This window comes from Vigna radiata, chromosome 5, assembly GCF_000741045.1.
Source record: "Vigna radiata var. radiata cultivar VC1973A chromosome 5, Vradiata_ver6, whole genome shotgun sequence".
Classification (NCBI taxonomy): Eukaryota; Viridiplantae; Streptophyta; class Magnoliopsida; order Fabales; family Fabaceae; genus Vigna; species Vigna radiata.
Window position 1 is genome coordinate 3,045,878 of NC_028355.1, and position 17,737 is coordinate 3,063,614.

At 32.5% G+C, this 17,737-nt stretch overlaps 3 protein-coding genes across 3 annotated transcripts; 1 reads left to right on the forward strand and 2 right to left on the reverse strand.

Annotated features, from left to right (window-relative positions):
- Positions 1–555: 555 nt before the first annotated feature.
- On the reverse strand, positions 556–2,650 carry LOC106761150 (glutaredoxin-C4). Its single transcript, XM_014644664.2, has 4 exons — positions 2,438–2,650; positions 1,417–1,490; positions 935–1,033; positions 556–813 (listed from the first exon to the last, which is right to left on the reverse strand). Exons 1-4 carry the CDS (start codon positions 2,596–2,598, stop codon positions 737–739), a joined length of 411 nt encoding a protein of 136 aa, XP_014500150.1. The 5' UTR covers positions 2,599–2,650; the 3' UTR covers positions 556–736.
- Positions 2,651–7,484: 4,834 nt separating this feature from the next.
- LOC106761304 (transmembrane protein 230) lies at positions 7,485–8,410 on the reverse strand. The gene is made up of 2 exons (XM_014644843.2): positions 7,999–8,410; positions 7,485–7,800 (listed from the first exon to the last, which is right to left on the reverse strand). The coding sequence occupies exons 1-2, from the start codon at positions 8,183–8,185 to the stop codon at positions 7,679–7,681; spliced, it is 309 nt and encodes a 102-aa protein (XP_014500329.1). The 5' UTR covers positions 8,186–8,410; the 3' UTR covers positions 7,485–7,678.
- Positions 8,411–13,303: 4,893 nt separating this feature from the next.
- LOC106759875 (putative disease resistance protein At1g50180) lies at positions 13,304–17,032 on the forward strand. Its single transcript, XM_014643245.2, has 2 exons — positions 13,304–14,596; positions 15,239–17,032. Exons 1-2 carry the CDS (start codon positions 13,549–13,551, stop codon positions 16,948–16,950), a joined length of 2,760 nt encoding a protein of 919 aa, XP_014498731.1. The 5' UTR covers positions 13,304–13,548; the 3' UTR covers positions 16,951–17,032.
- The last annotated feature ends 705 nt before the right edge of the window (positions 17,033–17,737 follow it).

The following is a 17,737-nucleotide window of genomic DNA, read 5'->3' on the forward strand; positions in this document are numbered from 1 at the left end:
GGATGATCTGTTACAATTGATACTTTAGACACGAATAAAAATAGTTTTGAATAGTTTTTGACTTTAAGTAACTTAAGACCACACTAATTATTCCCATCATCCATAATATCATTATATTCATCACTGACGGTTTCATGATTAGATTGAATTCCCTTAATAGTACTTAATATAGTGAAATTTACAATCTATACCACCTTTTTCAAAAGTTTCAAAAACATATTTTCAAAGTCATATCGATGCAACTAAAACTTTTTATTGTTACTCGAATCACACTCCCCTGTTTACTCTTTATTGGCAAAAACATTAAAAATTCAAATCTCATGTTGAGTATATATCAACCATAAAAGATAAAATAGAAATAGATGACAGCAGAGTTAAAGAGTATTAAAAAGGTATTGGTCGAATCAAAGAAACAAAAACATGTTGAACTCCCACTGAGTGATCATCAACGAGGAATTTCAACAAAGTAGGTTAGATGGTTGAAATTGTATGAATAAAGAATCCTAAGCTAGGTTTAATTTGGATCACACAAATTGGGAAGAACAGAAAAGGAAGAGTAAAGAAAGGAGAGAAGATGAAACATTCCAGTGATAATTGAAAAACTATCCATCACATACAAAAATGAAAACTTTAGTTGTGCCAAAATGTAATATCACTATGCCTTTATAAGCAAAGGTTTTTCGAAGTCAAAGAATTGCAGCTACGAGACAAGGTTTTCCCTGATTATCAACCTGATTCACAGATCATCATGACCCTCTGACTTAATTCCTAGAAGTTTATGCAGATGTCCACTCTCGTAAGATGCAGCTGTATCTGCAAATTCAACAATCAACAATGAGATTTTGGAGAAATATTTGAGATCATCGCTAGGAGAAATATATTTTGTGTGAACATGGAAAAGGCTAGTTTTTGTTCTTGCTAAGAAAAAACTCACCATCTGAGCCTCCAAGGTGCTGTCCATTAACGAAAACTTGTGGCACAGTACGCCTCCCAACAATATTAATCAAGACATCTTGAATCTTTGAACCATCCTCTGCGAGAAAGAAGTCTCACTATCTCAGTAACAGAAATGAGCCAATGAACCTTTAACATAGTCACACAGGATTAATATTTTATCAAAACAAGTTTAAGTGTAAACTCTTTCTTCAGCTTTCTCTCCCTCTCTCTACACTATGCAATTCCTGAAAGAAGGAAATTGTTTCGGACACAGCTTATACTGCTTTAATTTTTAATCCTACAGAGCTTTCAGTCCAAGAACTGGGATGCTAACCCATCCCCGATTTTCAAAAATGCCAATTATAAAACTTCTCATTTGATTCATTTCATCAGAACTAGAACCATACCAATTCCAGTAAAATTATTAATATATGCTAAAAAGACAAAATGTAAGCTGAACAACTCCTGGTTCAACAATACCTCTCTCATCAAGCTCAACAACATGTGGAACCTGTTTCAACTCTTTGAATAAAGCTTTAGCTCTCTTGCAGTACCTAAACAATTCCAAATAAATCAATAAAAACAAAAGAGGTCAGCGAATACCCCAAGCTTCATTCATCAAAGGCATTTTCTTTTCTTTTTCAATGGTAGAGTTTGACCTTCATATACTTTAGTGTTTATTTACCGAGAGTTTGTTTGCATATTGAATTTGTGCGTGTGGCAGCATTTACATGTCAATGAGGTGAAAAAACACAGAAGCTATTATTTGTGGCATTTCCCGTAATGCTGATCCCATATAACAAAATGTAAAACCGAAATTGGACTAAGTGTCTTACAAGACACTGATAAGAGAGCAGACAACAATCATTAGGCAATGAGAAAATTCAAACATAAAACACCTAATGGTTTCCTATAATCTTAACGCTTGTTTTTGCCTATTACCTGATCATTACCTCATTGTTGCATTTGAATCACAAAAATGAACCTGATATAGTAGTGTTTTCACTTTATCTTTTTAATTTCTACTATAACAAATGTTTATGAAGAAATTCCCAATTATCATGTGTGGGGAGTACTCTTGAAAACACAAGCAATTCAAACACAATAAGACAATCCCATTTTTTTAATATATATCCAAACACGGAAGACAGTGAAGCTTGCACGATACCACTAACATTTGCACATATTACGTGCCCAAAAACAACATCGCAGACCAGAATTCACAAATTATGTACCAGAAAGCAGCTCAATTTTCAAATCTCACGCGAATATTGTCATGGAAGTTCAGATCTCGAAATTCCTTCGTTGCTATATGTAAAAAATATTTTTTTTAAGAAATCCAAAACACTCAAAGACAATTCCGACAAAATGGGATCCAACACCACCACACAGAAAGAAAAGATTTGGAATTCGAAACTCCGCTGCATTCCCATTATATAAAACGGAATCAAATCAATTCATCAAACAAAAACAAAGTGAGAGGGAGGGTGTGTATACGCACGGGCAATAGGTCTTGGAGAAAATGACGATCTTGTGAGAATTGATGGTTTCGTCAACGAATTTACCCACAGATGAAGCTGAAACTGAAGATTGGGGAAAGATTGGTGTCAAAGCTAGCAGAACCAACGCTGCTACAGTAAGTCTTGCATACGATGCAGCCATGGCTAGATTGGAGTGAGAAAGTGTTGGAGAAGAAGACTTCAGAATTTAACTTTTCAATTTGTTTTTGTTTGAGAATACGACGAAGTCTCACCATTGATTGCACGTGTTAGCAGCCACTCTGGACCGTACGATGTTAGCCTCTAAAATCCAAACAACCAACTGGAAATCGGACTCGGGTTGGGTTTTAAAAAATAGTGTTAGAAAAATTTCATGTGAAGAAAAAAATGGAGTGAAAACTTAACTTCTATTTAGTTCAGTATTTTAAAAGAAACTTTAAAAATATTAGTTTTGTATATATATGATAATTTGTTTTTGAAATACAAATTTGATTATATTGTGTTGGGTTTACATTCAAAATCAAGTTTCATGAATAAAAAGAAAATGTGTTTTATTGTTTAAAAATGTTTTTTAATTTTTAATTTATACAATTGATTAGAAATTGTATTGTTCATAAGTTAATCTTTCATTGGACTCTTTTTGACATGTATTTGTTTATGTTAATTTTTGTTCATGTGTAAGGAAATATTGTGGATTGAGTGTGAAAATGTGTTCATTCTTCAATGAAATTTTTTTAAGGAAAACATAATTTACTATTTATAAATTTATCTAATTAGCTTTGTTTTATTTTGGATTTTTCAATGGGATAATGATGCTTTGACAACATTTTAACATCATTTACATGTCATTCTCTGATTGGTCCAAAATTATTTCACAATCAATAATAATAATCATAAACACTATCATGGACCAATCAAAGAATGACATGTAGATGATGTTAAAATGTTATCAAAGTATCATTATCCTTTTCGATGTGTCTATTGCACGGATCATGGATAACCTTTGCATCCAAAGATTCGTTCACACAATTCATTGATAACACTTTACACATTGATCTTGAGGAGTTTAAGAATGGATTATGACTTTTGCATTTTCAATAAAGAAAAAAAAAACTATGACGAAGAAGGAAATTGATTTTGATTAATGGAAATCGATTATGTGTTACATGAAGAAGGCAGAGAATCAATTCTGTTAGATTCTAATGGTTGAGAATCATTCCCACCTCTATCGTATTGCATGGGATCACTTTATTGCCTATGAAACTGATTTTGTTTTGTCCAAATCAATTATTGCAAAAGTGTTTGAGGAATGAGTGTATTTTCAAAAGAAAATGATATATTAACAATAAAATTTGAGAACATTTTAACACATTTGACATGTCAATTTTTACAAGAATTTTTTTTTTTTGAAGTTGTCGAGTTAGAAAACTTAACACTAAAAAATGAAAATTAACAATGGCAGAAGTTCTTCCTTCTTTCCTTTTTCCGCTCTTCATAACCTAGCTTTTGTCGCTCCTTTTATGCTTCTTATTCTTGTTTCTTCTTGCTTTGCTTACTCCATTGAAATCCACCATTATATTGTTTCTCCATTGTTTTGGGTGTCTGCTTTAATTTTTTTTCCACCATCATTAACTCATAACAAAAAATAACTTTCTATGATTATTTGTTCTGCATATGTTTTTAAATCCTTATTCTCTTAAATGATAAAAATATAGGTTAAACATTACTTAAAAGTTCATTCAAACAAATGAAATTTGGACCAAGAATGGTTTGTGGTTCTTTTCCATGATGTAGGTTACAACAATTCTCAAAAAAAACAACATTAAGTACTTTTATTTGGTCCATTCTTTGTAAGAAAAATGAAATTAGACCAAGTCTGATATAGAAGTGGAGAGCAACACACAACTTTTTTTAAAGATTTAACAAAATTTAAGCCGATGAAGCTTTTAAGAACAAATCATGAGATGTAATTCATATCTACCACGAACCACAAAGGGGTTGTATCTGGTGATTGTTTTCCAAAACAAATTTGTCAAACCAAACATGAAACAAAAGTGGAGAGTTGTAAACAAATAAGTGAATAGCACTAAGGACTTTTTGTAGAAGTTTAATAAAATTTCACCCACTGTAAGTGTTAAGAACAACCAATGGGATGTAATTCATATCCTCTACGAAGGTCATCACAATGGTCATATAAGAACACAAAGTGATTGAATAAGATGATTGCTTTGCAAAAGAAATTCACAGATAACAACATAAACTACTCTCATTGGTCTATTTTTTGCAAAAGAATAATAAGACTTACCAAGCTTGTCTCTATCCCTAACGCTTAGTGGTTTAGCCTTTGTGTTTTTATATGACCATAGTGATGACTTTCGTGGTAAATATGAATTACATCCCATTTGTTCTTCTTAACACTTTTATTGGATGAAATTTTGTTAAACTTATACAAAAACTCTTTCGTTGTTACCCATTTATTTGTTTACTGCTACCCACTTATGTTTCATGTCTAGTTTGCAAAAGAGTCATCATATTCAATCACTTTATGTTCTTGTATGACCACTCTGATGTCTTTCGTGGTAGGATGAAATTTTGTTAAACCTTTACAAATAGTTGTGTGTTCCTCCCACTTATGTATGAGACTCAATGTACTTTAATTTTTTTCAAATGAACCCAATGAAAGTATTTAATGTTGATATTTGTGAATTGTGGTATCCTAAGTCATGAAAAAGAACCACATAACATTCATCATCCAAATTTCCTTTATTAAAATGAACTTTTAAACAATATTTAACTTATATTTTTATCAATTAAGAGAGTAAGGATTTAAAAGCATATGCAAAACAAATAATCATAGAAAGTTCCTTTTTATTACGAGTTAATGATGATGAAAAAAAAAATAGGGAGACCTGCTTGTTCGTTTTTGTTCATAGAGGGCTTCTAGGTTTTTTCTTTTGCTTTTTTGTTCAATTGTAAACACAACAAAAACAATAAAAAAAAAAAAACATGACAATGGTAGGTTTCAATAGAGCAAAGCATAACAAGTAATGCAAATTATAAGAATTATAACTTTCTTTAAACTGAAAAAAGGGGTTACAATCTCATGTAACCTTCATTTTATTTTTCTTTCAATTACGAAGGCTCCCCAATAGTCCCTGATCAGAGATTCTGCTATGTGAAACACACTGAACCTGTGCACAAGAATTGAAAGTACTCCACCATGACTGAGCAGAATACAACCACAATGACAGGGTTTTCCACTTGTATTCTAAATAGTTTTAAGAAAAATTATTTACCACTGCCATAAAAAAAGTTCAATACCACATTCAATTGCTTTCTATAAATTTCAAAGTAAACTACTCTAATGGTCTACCAAACATTCCTATTTCACTTGCACAGCACACAAAATCAAAAGCAGAATCGCATAGCTGTGATACATCCATTACGGCAAGTATCAATTCAGGTACTTTGCTGCCATCATCACCCTTTCTATAGATCAAATAAGCAAGGATTGTGATGCTAAAATTCTGAGATTCTGTCCAAAGGGCAACAGCTATAATGAAATTGAACAGATTGCCTAAACTCTTTAGGTATTGCAAATCCAGAATTTATACAGAAAGACTAATCATTTCCTTAATACTACCCTTTAGCTATGAAAAACTAATAAATGGCTACAACTTCATTACAATTATGTATATACAAGCAATTACAAATATTAGACCCTCTTTGTTTTAGTTAGAAAATCAGTTTTCACAGCTCCCAATAAAAAGCATACGTTCCAAGTGTAGTTCAAAAGAATTCAAGCACACATCTCATGATTCAGAACCAACTCTACCAAATTCTTGATCAAAGAGGCCCTTAACCATTTGTTTGTTAGTTATTTCTTTTAGTACAAATTCCCCTCACAAATATGATGTACATGAGGGAGAGATTGGTGTCACAGTGACTCAAACAAAGGAATGGTCCAAGATGGAAAATTCTGAAAAGGAAAAGATTTGAATGTTTTCATCTTATCAAGCCAAACATGCAAATACACCTCATCCCCCACAATATCTGGTTTTCCATGTGGCTGATGATGATCTTGTTTAACAATATTCACAAAGAATATGAAAACAACAATGAATTTTAACTCAATCGGCAACTTGGGCTTCATATAAGCATCTAGTTGCCAAGCACAATCTTGTTTGAATTGGAACAGAATCTATATATAAAAGGATATGTCCCAAATGCAGAATCAGTTCTACAGATTCTAGACCATAGAGGCACTTAACAATCTGTTTGCTACTAGATAGTTCTTTTAGTAGCAAATTTCCCCAGGCAAATATGACGTACATGACAAAGAGATTGGTGTCACAATGAATCATAAACAAAGGAATGATTCAAGATGGAAAACTCTGAAAGGGAAAACATTGTGAATTTTTCATCTCTCAAAATCAAGCCAAAAATGCAAATACACCACAGCCCCCATAATATCTGGTTTTTCGTGTAGTTGGTGAGGATCTTGTTTAACAGTATTCAAAAAGAATATGAAAACAACAATGAAGTTTTACTCAATTGACAACTTGAGCTTCATACAAGCACCTAATATCAATCACTGCTTTCTGCAATATAAGTAATTAAATCCAAGGTCTCAACTAGTTGCGAAGCACAACCTTGTTTGAATTGGAACAGGATCTATCAGTTAGGCAGCAATAAAAGATGTATCAATTATAGATTGGTGAATGAAGAAGCATATGCATTACAGGATGCCACATCCATTAACTGAATCTCTACCCTAGAGTCAAAAGGCGGAAGATGCCTTGAGAACCCATTAAAAAGAATACAAAAGTAGCGGAAAAGAAAAAGAAGCAGGAGATGATATGAAACTCTCATAACTCAGTACACTTCCAGATCAGTTGATGTGGCAGTGACTATCAAATTAGTGCAAAAAACAGCAAACAAACCCTCAACTCGTGCTTCTACTACTAATTATATAATCATACATAAAATCAGTATTTCATTATTCACCAAGGGTAGATAAAAAGAGATTTAACAGTAGACAAATCACACTTCAGAAAACAACTTCAACCATATAAAGTGGCAGTGTATCATATAGAGCAACTACAAATTACAATCTGAACACTCGTCATTTGTCAGCAAAAGAAACAAAAAAACAAAAGAAAGAAATATTATAGAGCATAACCAGGGAATATCTGTACATGAAGAGGCTATTTGAACCTATGAGAGATATCTAGACAGCAGAGCTACACGGGGGGTATGTTAGAGAAAGAGAACCCTTTGTATCCCTTGTAAGCATAATAAGCAATCCTCGTGTAGTAGGAACCCGGTATGAACAAGATTACTCCAAGTATTGCAAAGAAGACCCCTATAAACCATTCAAACAAAACAAAAAATCAACAAAAAGTAAAAATAAAAATATTCGCTTTTCAAAATACCACATACTGCCAAAAAGTTTAAAAATTTAGCAGAAATCTTTAATTTCCCAGCTACCCAGTTGCAATTAGCGATCCCTAATCTCAAAATTGACACATATTTTCCTTTAAAATCACTCATTTTTTGTTACCGTGAGCAGTGTCGCCGCCCACATGGTTGTAGGCCATGAGGGAACCGATGATGATGCCGAGGAGGCCACAGACGAGGAGGGAGACGGCAAGGGCGATCTCCTTGACGGGGGGTTTGTTGTTGACGGTGTACGAGGTTTCCATCATGATATCCTCGTCCGAAATCGAGAAGGCGTGATCCACGTACATTGTTACAATCTCTGTTGTTGCTTCTTTGAGGTGGACGAAGATGTTTGGATTGTGAAGAAGAGGGTTGGAGACGATGAAAGATTCAGGTTTTGCTTGCACTTGAATTGAAGAGTTAAAAAGTTAGGTGTTCTTGAAAGGGAGATTATAGATTTGACTATGGATTATTCAGAAAGGTCATTCATTTGATTGCGTTTTGCCTAATCTAAGCTCAAATCAAGCCAACAGTCCAAGGTTTCTTCTAGATATGATGTTTAGTTCTTTTATTAATTTTAATTTTACTTTTCTTTATCTTCCCACCTACATACAATGAACCTTGTCAGTAAGCTAATATATTTAATGTTTTCATTTTATTTCATAAAATAAAAATATATTTTTAAAATTATTTTCATTCGTACTTATTGTAAATAAGGTTCAAATTTAAACGTAAATATTTTTTTAAAATTATTATACTAAATATGATAGTGTTGAGTGATTTTTTTCTTATATAAGTCTAGCAAAATATTAGTAAAAATAGTATAATGATATTATTTATTTTAAATTTTAAACTAATATATATATATATATATATATATATATATATATAATTAATCTAAGGTGATAACGTCACTCAGTTCCAAAAACTATAATTGTTGTTTTCTTATCTTCAATGCCGTAATTTTCTAAGTCAGAATCCTCAACTTTTTCTAGTAAAGATATTTTAATATTTAATTCTTCGAGTGTGTCACATACGTAAAAAGATTATTATTTTAAATTATCTTTTCTTCCACATGTTTAACTTATAATTTGTTGCATTTTATTTAAAAGGATTTTATATAATTTATATAATTGAAATTTACCACGCTCTCTGGATATCACACACTAGAATTAAGCAGTGGAGCAATCCACATGATAAATATTTGTTTCAAATAACAATAATTTATGATAAATTCTTTTATGCATAATATATTTATAACTAAAAATATAATAAATTAACATTTTTAATATATAAATTATATTATAAATTTCAAATATATATAGTTTATATTTTGATTCAATATTTCTTTAATTATTTTTTCAACAATTAAAAGTAACAAAAAAATTATTAGACCTAAGATAATTGCACGCTCTTAATTTTGATTTTAACAAATAAAAGGAATATTTAAGTAAAACATCGTCTTAAAAATATATACATGACCATGAAATTCAACTCGATTTTTAAAAAAGAAATAAATTAGAATTTACCAAAACTATATATATAATTGATAGAAAAAATATTTATAATTATTACAATTCTGTATAATATTATAAGATTTTAAATAATTTGTTTATTTAGTAATTCATCTTAGTTATAATTGAGATAAAGATTATAAGACTTTGAAAAAAATAATTATCTAGAAAAGCTGAGAGTAAGTATATGAATTACAATAATAGAAACTAAGTATGGTAGAAGTGAAGTATATCATATAGATTATAGTTTTTTTTGTTATGGATTGGTGTCATGATTTCAATTATTGTTATGTGTATAAAATGTGTTTTAATTATTTTATTATTATATTAAATGTTTGTTTGGTATGTGTATATATTTATATAATTTGTTGTGTATGATTGTAATAAAGATAATTTTTAATGATTTGTCTGTTTGAAACTTATGTGTGGTGTGTTTGAACCTAGACCATTCCATTTTTTTATATATATTAGTTTTGTTTTCGGGGTATAAATTTAGGCTTTTGGTGTTTGATGATTGGTGACTGATTTTGTTTTGACAATATACATTATAAACATGTTTCCCAACATCTCAAACAACCTTAAAAGATTTCTCTTATTCACTCTAGGTGGAAAGAAAACACGAGAGGAAAAGAATGACTCAACTTCGCAGAAGACATGAATAAATGACCTATTTGAAACGTCAGTGACACCAATACTCATCGTCATATCAATATCGCTCAGCGCTAGTTTAGCATTGCTCAATGCCAGCTCTACAGGACCAAATGGTACTCAATGCCTCTTTTGTGCCACTCAACGTCAGGTTCCTTTGCATCATTGGTTACTCTCTAACTTTGCAGCGCTGGACACGATTCTGGTTCCTCCCAACACAGGTATTTACTACAAAATTCCATCTTTTCTTGTCAAATCATGCTTCCTTAAGTTCTAGCCTGTTTTCCTCCATCACAAATGCTTCTGATTCGCTTATTTAATACACTTAAAAGAGATATTAGAGGTAAAACAAACATAAACTAACTAAAACACAAGAAGATACAAAAATACAATAAATTTTAGAATAAAACAAGATAAAAGTTATGAATAAGTTCATTTTATTAATGGAAACAAACACACAAAATAGCTAAAAATATATATTATCACACATAACAAGAAAAACAAATTTCAAAACATAGGCATGCAATTCAAGTAGTCTTCGTGAAATCAAACATATAGTACAAACACTTACTTAATTATTTGGATACATGCACTGATATCAAATTCACTGAAGGCATGCATTTGTGGTAGTTTCTACTACTTTGTAGAATCATTGTCAATGTGTTTCATCCTAACTACCATATATAAGGTTAACCCCTTTAACATCTTAGGCCAAGCAAAAGCCCTTAGACAAAGATCTCTTGTTACTTTCACCATATAACTCATTCTACTTTATATGTGTTTGAATGTTTATTCGAGTGCCAACATATCTCTTTACTTGAATCCATACATTAATGCATACACTACCAATCTACACAACAATAGGATATTACTTGTGGAATTCCTTTTTTTGCACCAATCCATATATACACTACCACCATTTGCAATCTCAATTATATTAAAACTTTAATATCCATGAACATCAATAACATCAATCATTTCAAAATCCAAAATCAATTAAAATACACAAACAGTGTACCAAAAAGCAAAACAAAATTGGCACCTAACGACACTTAAGGCGTGCCCAACGCTAGTGTGATAGGGGCTCATTGTCCTTTGAACACCCAACGACCTATGCTGGTGAACCCTAGAGCCACGATGCATCCATGACATCGGGAACAAATTGAATTACCTATGCACACGCCTTTCAACTTGGCATTTTGGCTCCATAGGTTGGTCAAACTTAGGTTAAAATAACCCTTAATTAATTAAGGGCTAATTTGCAAATCAGTGAAATTGAAAAGAGGGGTAAAAAAGAAGATAAGCAAAGTGTAGACCCATCTATGAAAAATACATATTACTATTATTTTTATTTCCAATTTTTCTAAAGGAGACATACACAACTCATTTAAAGAAACTCTTATCTATAACAAATACAAAATTAACAATATTTTTATTCAAAATCTATTTTTACCATTTAACATAAATCTAACATATTTCTAAAGAAATACAAACTGAAAGGAACTAAGAATGGATTTTTAAGAAAGAAAGAGAGAGAAAAGTAGAGTGTCAACAAAAACATTTTGAAAATTACATCAACTTTGTACATTTAATTAAAGGTATTACCTGACGTAGTAAGGTGCTAATACATCCTCTACGAGTAGCCGACTCCTAAACTCATAATCCAATTTTCGTAAACCATGTCTTATTTCGTGTTTTTTTTACGTAGTTTTTAATAATAAATTGTGATGGTGACTCCAAAACCTATTTGCTAAACCCGTCATTTTATGGTCTGTTGTTTCGTCACGATTCGAGTTGTGACAACCACAAAGAGGATGATAAAGAAGCAGGTCGTGGCTCCATCAGACCTAGTCACCACTACGACATTGACACAAATCACCAGAGGTACTTCACATTGTTGTGAGCAAATAAGAACTACCATGAGAATCACCATGCACAAATAAAAAAAAATGGAACCCTAAAAGAAAGATGGAGGAAAGGAGGAAGAAGATGAACCAAATTTCGATATTTACCAATGAATTTTTCTTTTGATAATTATCGATGGTTTTTTTTTCGATAATTACCGTTGAATTTCTTTTAATAACAACAAATATAAATTGCTATAAAAAAATATTACATACTGTATTTTTATCGACCTGTCGAAATCCGTTGAAAAAAAGTTGTTATCGATAAATTTTTTATGTTTTTGACAAATTTTATTCGTCAAAAAATACTTATTATTTTTTTTTTTTGTAATGCAAGCACATATTTTAACTAAAGAAAATTAACTCTCCTCACCTTAAATGACTGTCCAAAATAGTTCTAAGAATCTTACTTAACCTTTCAACTCACAAATGATTCATCTCAACCTAAAGACAACATAAGAACAACCAAATTGAACTAAAAAAACCATATATTAGTAGAAAATTATAACAATAACTTTAGAAACACATACATCCTAAGAAATATCACATGCAAGGCAAGAACAAATTAGGTATTGAAGGAGATCTAAATTTTGAATTACTTGAATGAAAAAATTGATTGAATAGATTTGAAGAGTTCTTCACGATAAATGCAACATCAGTCTTTTGATTATAAAAAAATTAAATTCGAGTGAAAAGAATGAAAAAATATATTCATATTGTAGGAAGAATGTGTTTTGAGAATGAATGTTATGCATTTCAAACTTTAAAAGAAAAAAAATTTAAGAAAAAAAAAGTTTTGTATTTTAAAAGAAAAAAGTTTTACACGTTAACTACCTATTTTTCCTGTAGATATAACCTCCATTATGTAGATATAAAGAACACTTCATTAAATAATAAAGTCTAACACCAAGCTATTAATATCATTTTTAGTGATATCTTATTTTTAGTTATGATATTTTTTTATTTACAAGATTCAAATATAAGACTTTATTAATTATATTGAGTTTAGCTCAACTAATCAATGATTTGTTAAGACAAACAATGTTCACATACACAAATAACCCCTGAAGTTGATTTGTCCCAAACAGTTTAGATTGAGCTCTTCTTGCATTTTGATTGGACTCAATCCAACCCTTCATGTTGGAAATTTAATTTTATTATAATTATTATTATATAGATATACTCTCTCTCTCTCTTTCTCTCTCTCTCTCTCTCTCTATATATATATATATATATATATATATGCAAATTTAATTTTATTATAATCAGTTTGAAAAATCAAACTAAATTTTCAGTCTAAATTTCACAACTTATGGCTTCAGCTTAATACTTTAAAGTGCTCATGGATAGAATTGGGAAGGGAGAAGTTATTGCATGTGTTGGATGCCAATTGGCATAGCCGTAATAATGCATAGTTTCTGGGCAAGTGTTTTGGACAAATACTGCAACAAGTCGTTTTCAAAGTCAACCTTTTAGTCGTTGTTTGATTGTTCTCTTCCCTTTGTTAAATAGACAGCACTAGTAGTGTACAAGTTTGAAAATTAGCAAAAGGGTTGTGATTAATCAGGAAAAGGATTTTGCTTTCGCAAAGAAGAAGGGCCTCGAATGATGGCTCAGGCTGTAGTGAGCTTCATAGTGCAAAGTCTTGGTGATTTGCTGATTCGAGAAGCAGTATTCCTATATGGGGTGGAAGACCAAGTGTTGCAGCTGCAAACTGAATTGAGGATGATGCGGTCTTACTTGCAAGATGCAGACAGAAGGCAAGATGAAAACGAAAGCCTAAGGAGTTGGATTTCAGAAATCAGAGAAGCAGCTTATGATTCTGATGATGTCATTGAGTCATATGCCCTCAGAGAGGCCTCAAGAAGAAATTTGCCAGGTGTGTGGAACCTAATCAAAAGGTATGCTTCAATCATCAACCGGTTTATAGAAATCCACATGGTGGGATCTCGTGTTGATAATGTCAAAGCCAGGATTTCTAGCCTCACAAGGAGTCTTAAAACCTATGGCATAAAACCTGAGAAAGAAGAGCCCTCAAATTCTATGCATGGGAGACAGATTTTGAGGAGGTCTTATTCACATGTCATTGAAGAGGACATAATTGGTGTTGACGATGATGTCAAGAAGTTGGAGTCATATTTGGTGGATCCCAGCAAAAGAGTGGTGGCCATTTGTGGGATGGGAGGATTGGGGAAGACAACATTGGCAAAGAAGGTGTACCATAGTGTTGATGTGAGGAACAGTTTTAAGAGCTGGGCTTGGGCTTACATATCACAGCACTGCCAAGCAAGGGATGTGTGGATAGGAATTTTATTTAGGCTGATCTCTCCTTCACAGGAGCAAAGACAGGAAATTGACAATATGAGAGATGAAGAGCTTGCAAAGATGCTTTACCAAGTTCAAATGGAGAAGAGTTGCTTAGTGGTCCTTGATGATATTTGGAATGCAGAAACATGGAACAAACTGAAGCCTGCCTTCCCTCATGGAACATCAGTATCAGCAGTTGGTAGCAAAATATTGCTAACTTCTCGAAACATTGATGTTGCATTCCAAATGGACCCTAGTTGTTATCTTCACACACCAAAATGTTTGAATGAAGTTGATAGCTGGGAGTTGTTCCAAAAGAAGTCATTTCTTAAAATTGATGATCCAGGTGTGTAGATTTGCCTTGCCCTCTTCCTATAATGCACTCCCATTTCTCAACATTATTCACAATGCAGTTGTTTAACACATTGGTTCACTTGCTAGTCTAAATCTTAGGGCTTAGAACTTGAAATTCTTTCTGGTAGTTGATTAAAGATGTAGAGTGAAAATTTCATTTTATTGACAAGGAAAAAATAGTAATACAACCCTGTTTATGACCTCTAGAAATTTTCTCTCCATGTTGCAGAAAGGGGGAAATCATAAGCTGAAATTCATAAAACAAAAATTGACTACTCATCATTGAATTTTACAATATGGTTAACTTTCTGTCATATAAACTTCAGAGTTTCAATTGTTTTCTAATGGTTAGTGCCTTGACTACTATGTGCTCTTCACTTGCTCTAAATGAATAGATTGCTTCAGTTTCTGTGTCTTGTTAAAAGTTCAACAAAGTTTTATGCTCTCTTTTTTCTCACCGAAAGTTTAGCCTTGTCATATATACTTTACATGTTTGATGGCCAACATACATGAGATGACCTTTGCAATTATTTCTGTGACCTTGGATTGATTATCTACCAAAGAACAAAATATAGGATTTGCACATGGAAATGAAATCACACCCTAGTACAATTCTGGTTTTTCTTTTCCACAGACTACAGAGAGAAGGAGAAATTGGGAAGGGAAATGGTTGGAAGATGTGGAGGTTTACCATTGGCCATCATTGTTCTTGGAGGACTGTTAGCATCAAAGCCTACATTCTATGAATGGAACACTGTGTGCCAGAACATCAACTCATATTTGAGGAGAGCAAACGGCCAAGAACAATGCTTAGGAGAGGTGTTGGCTTTGAGCTATTACGAATTACCATACCTGTTGAAGCCATGTTTCCTACACTTGGCTCATTTCCCAGAAAACTTAGAGATACCAACAAAGAAACTAATTAGAATATGGGTGGCAGAGGGTATTATATCTTTGGCTCACAGTGAAGGAGAAGGTGAAGAAGCTCTTGAGGATGTGGCACAACGTTACCTGACTGAGCTAGTGGAGAGGTGCATGATTCAAGTAGTTGAAAAGAGTTCATCAGGAAGAATTAGAAGTTGCCAGATGCACAACCTCATGAGGGAACTTTGTGTTGACAGGGCATATTTGGAAAACTTTCTTCTGGAGATCAATTCCCGGAATGTAGATGAATCTAGAGGGACATCAAGAGCAAGGTCAGTGGGAAAAGTTCGCAGGATTGCCTTGTTTTTGGATCAAGATGTTGATAGGTTCTTCCTTTCACAACTGAAAAGCCACCACCATTTAAGGTCTCTTCTTTGCTTCCATGAAAAGACAGCTAGAATCAGTGAATGGGGCTTGATGAAGTCATTTTTCGAAAAATGTAGGTTACTCAGAGTCCTGAACTTGGAAGGAATGCAGGGTCTGGGAGGAAAGTTGCCAAAAGAAATTGGCTATTTGATCCACCTAAGGTTTCTCAGTCTGAGAAATACCAAAATTGATGAGTTGCCAACATCAATAGGTAATTTAAAATGCTTGATGACCCTGGATCTTCTAACGGGGAATTCAACTGTGCAAATACCAAATGTCATAGGTAACATGCAAAAAATGAGACATTTATATCTGCCAGAGTCTTGTGGTAATGGCATTGAAAGGTGGCAACTGGACAACCTGAAAAACTTGCAGACGCTGATTAACTTCCCTGCAGAAAAGTGTCATGTAACAGATCTCATGAAATTAACCAATTTGAGAAAATTAGTGATTGATGATCCTAACTTTGGAGGTATCTTTAGGTATCCTGATGTGCAATTTAGGCACCTAGAGTCATTGTTTTTTGTTAGTTATGAAGATATATCAGTTGTCGATGTTGCATTAGGATGTCCCAATCTTTACAAACTTCACATAGAAGGACCTATAAAGAATTTTCCTGAACCCCACCAACTTTCTTCCAAGCTTCTGAAGCTAAAGTTGACGGGTTCTGGACTTCTTGCAGATCCAATGCCAACATTAGAAAAGCTTCCAAATTTAAGGTTGCTTGAGCTACAACTTGATTCATTTGTAGGCAAGCAACTGCATTGTTCCAGCAAAGGCTTTGCTCAACTCAAGTCTCTGGTTATCCATGATTTGTTCAATCTTGAGGAGTGGAGGTTGGATAAAGGAGCCATGCCTTGTCTTAGAGAACTTAAGATTGAAAATTGCACCAAGCTTGAGAAGGTTCCAGATGGGCTCAGATTTCTTACCACTCTTCAGCATCTGGAGATCAGATCAATGTTTGCAGCATTCAGAACCAAACTTGAAAAAGGAGGAGAGGATCACTACAAAATCCAACATGTGTCAGCTGTGGTTTTTTGTTACTGTGACTATTAGGTTGACATTTCAATTCTGTAACTCCGTGATGGTGTCTGGATTAATTAGTTCATTCATATAGCATTGATTATGTTAATCATTCCTTTATAATCTTCACCCAAACATACATACATGTAAAAACAAATAAAAGGTGCATAATGGCCAGAGTATCAGATTGGTTTTAAATTTTTAGTGAAACAGATATAATTTATTGATCAATAATAGTACGAGGTATATCTACGAAGCTCAAATTCTTCAGAACCATTTCATTCGTTCATAGCATTTCTTTTTTCAGCCATGTTTTCTACCTGCCCTCCTAATATATAATCGAACGACAAAAATACACTTCACTTCTATTTACAGGTTCCTATAGCAGTTAAAATTATGGAGAAATTTTTATTTTATTTATTCAGTTTATTTTATATATGTTAAGGTGTTATTTTATATGATAATATATATATATATATATATATATATATATATATATATATATATATATATGAAAGTATAACATTATAATGAAAAATAGGTATATTAAATCAACTCCATAACCAATCTAATATGTGTGGATGTAATATGTCGAAGACATATTAGATCGGTTATGAAACAACTGATCTAATATCTTTTTAACTAAACAAACATTTTCAAAAGTATTTTTGCGGCATCATTAGCAAATTTGTTGCAAAGGTTCACGACTGAAGATGATGCTCTTGTATGCTTCGACGAAAGCTGATGATGGCACAACACTAGTTTGTTGTGTTCTAGCTCCAGGTTTGACACTAGCACGATGGCACTCAAAGGGTGCTGC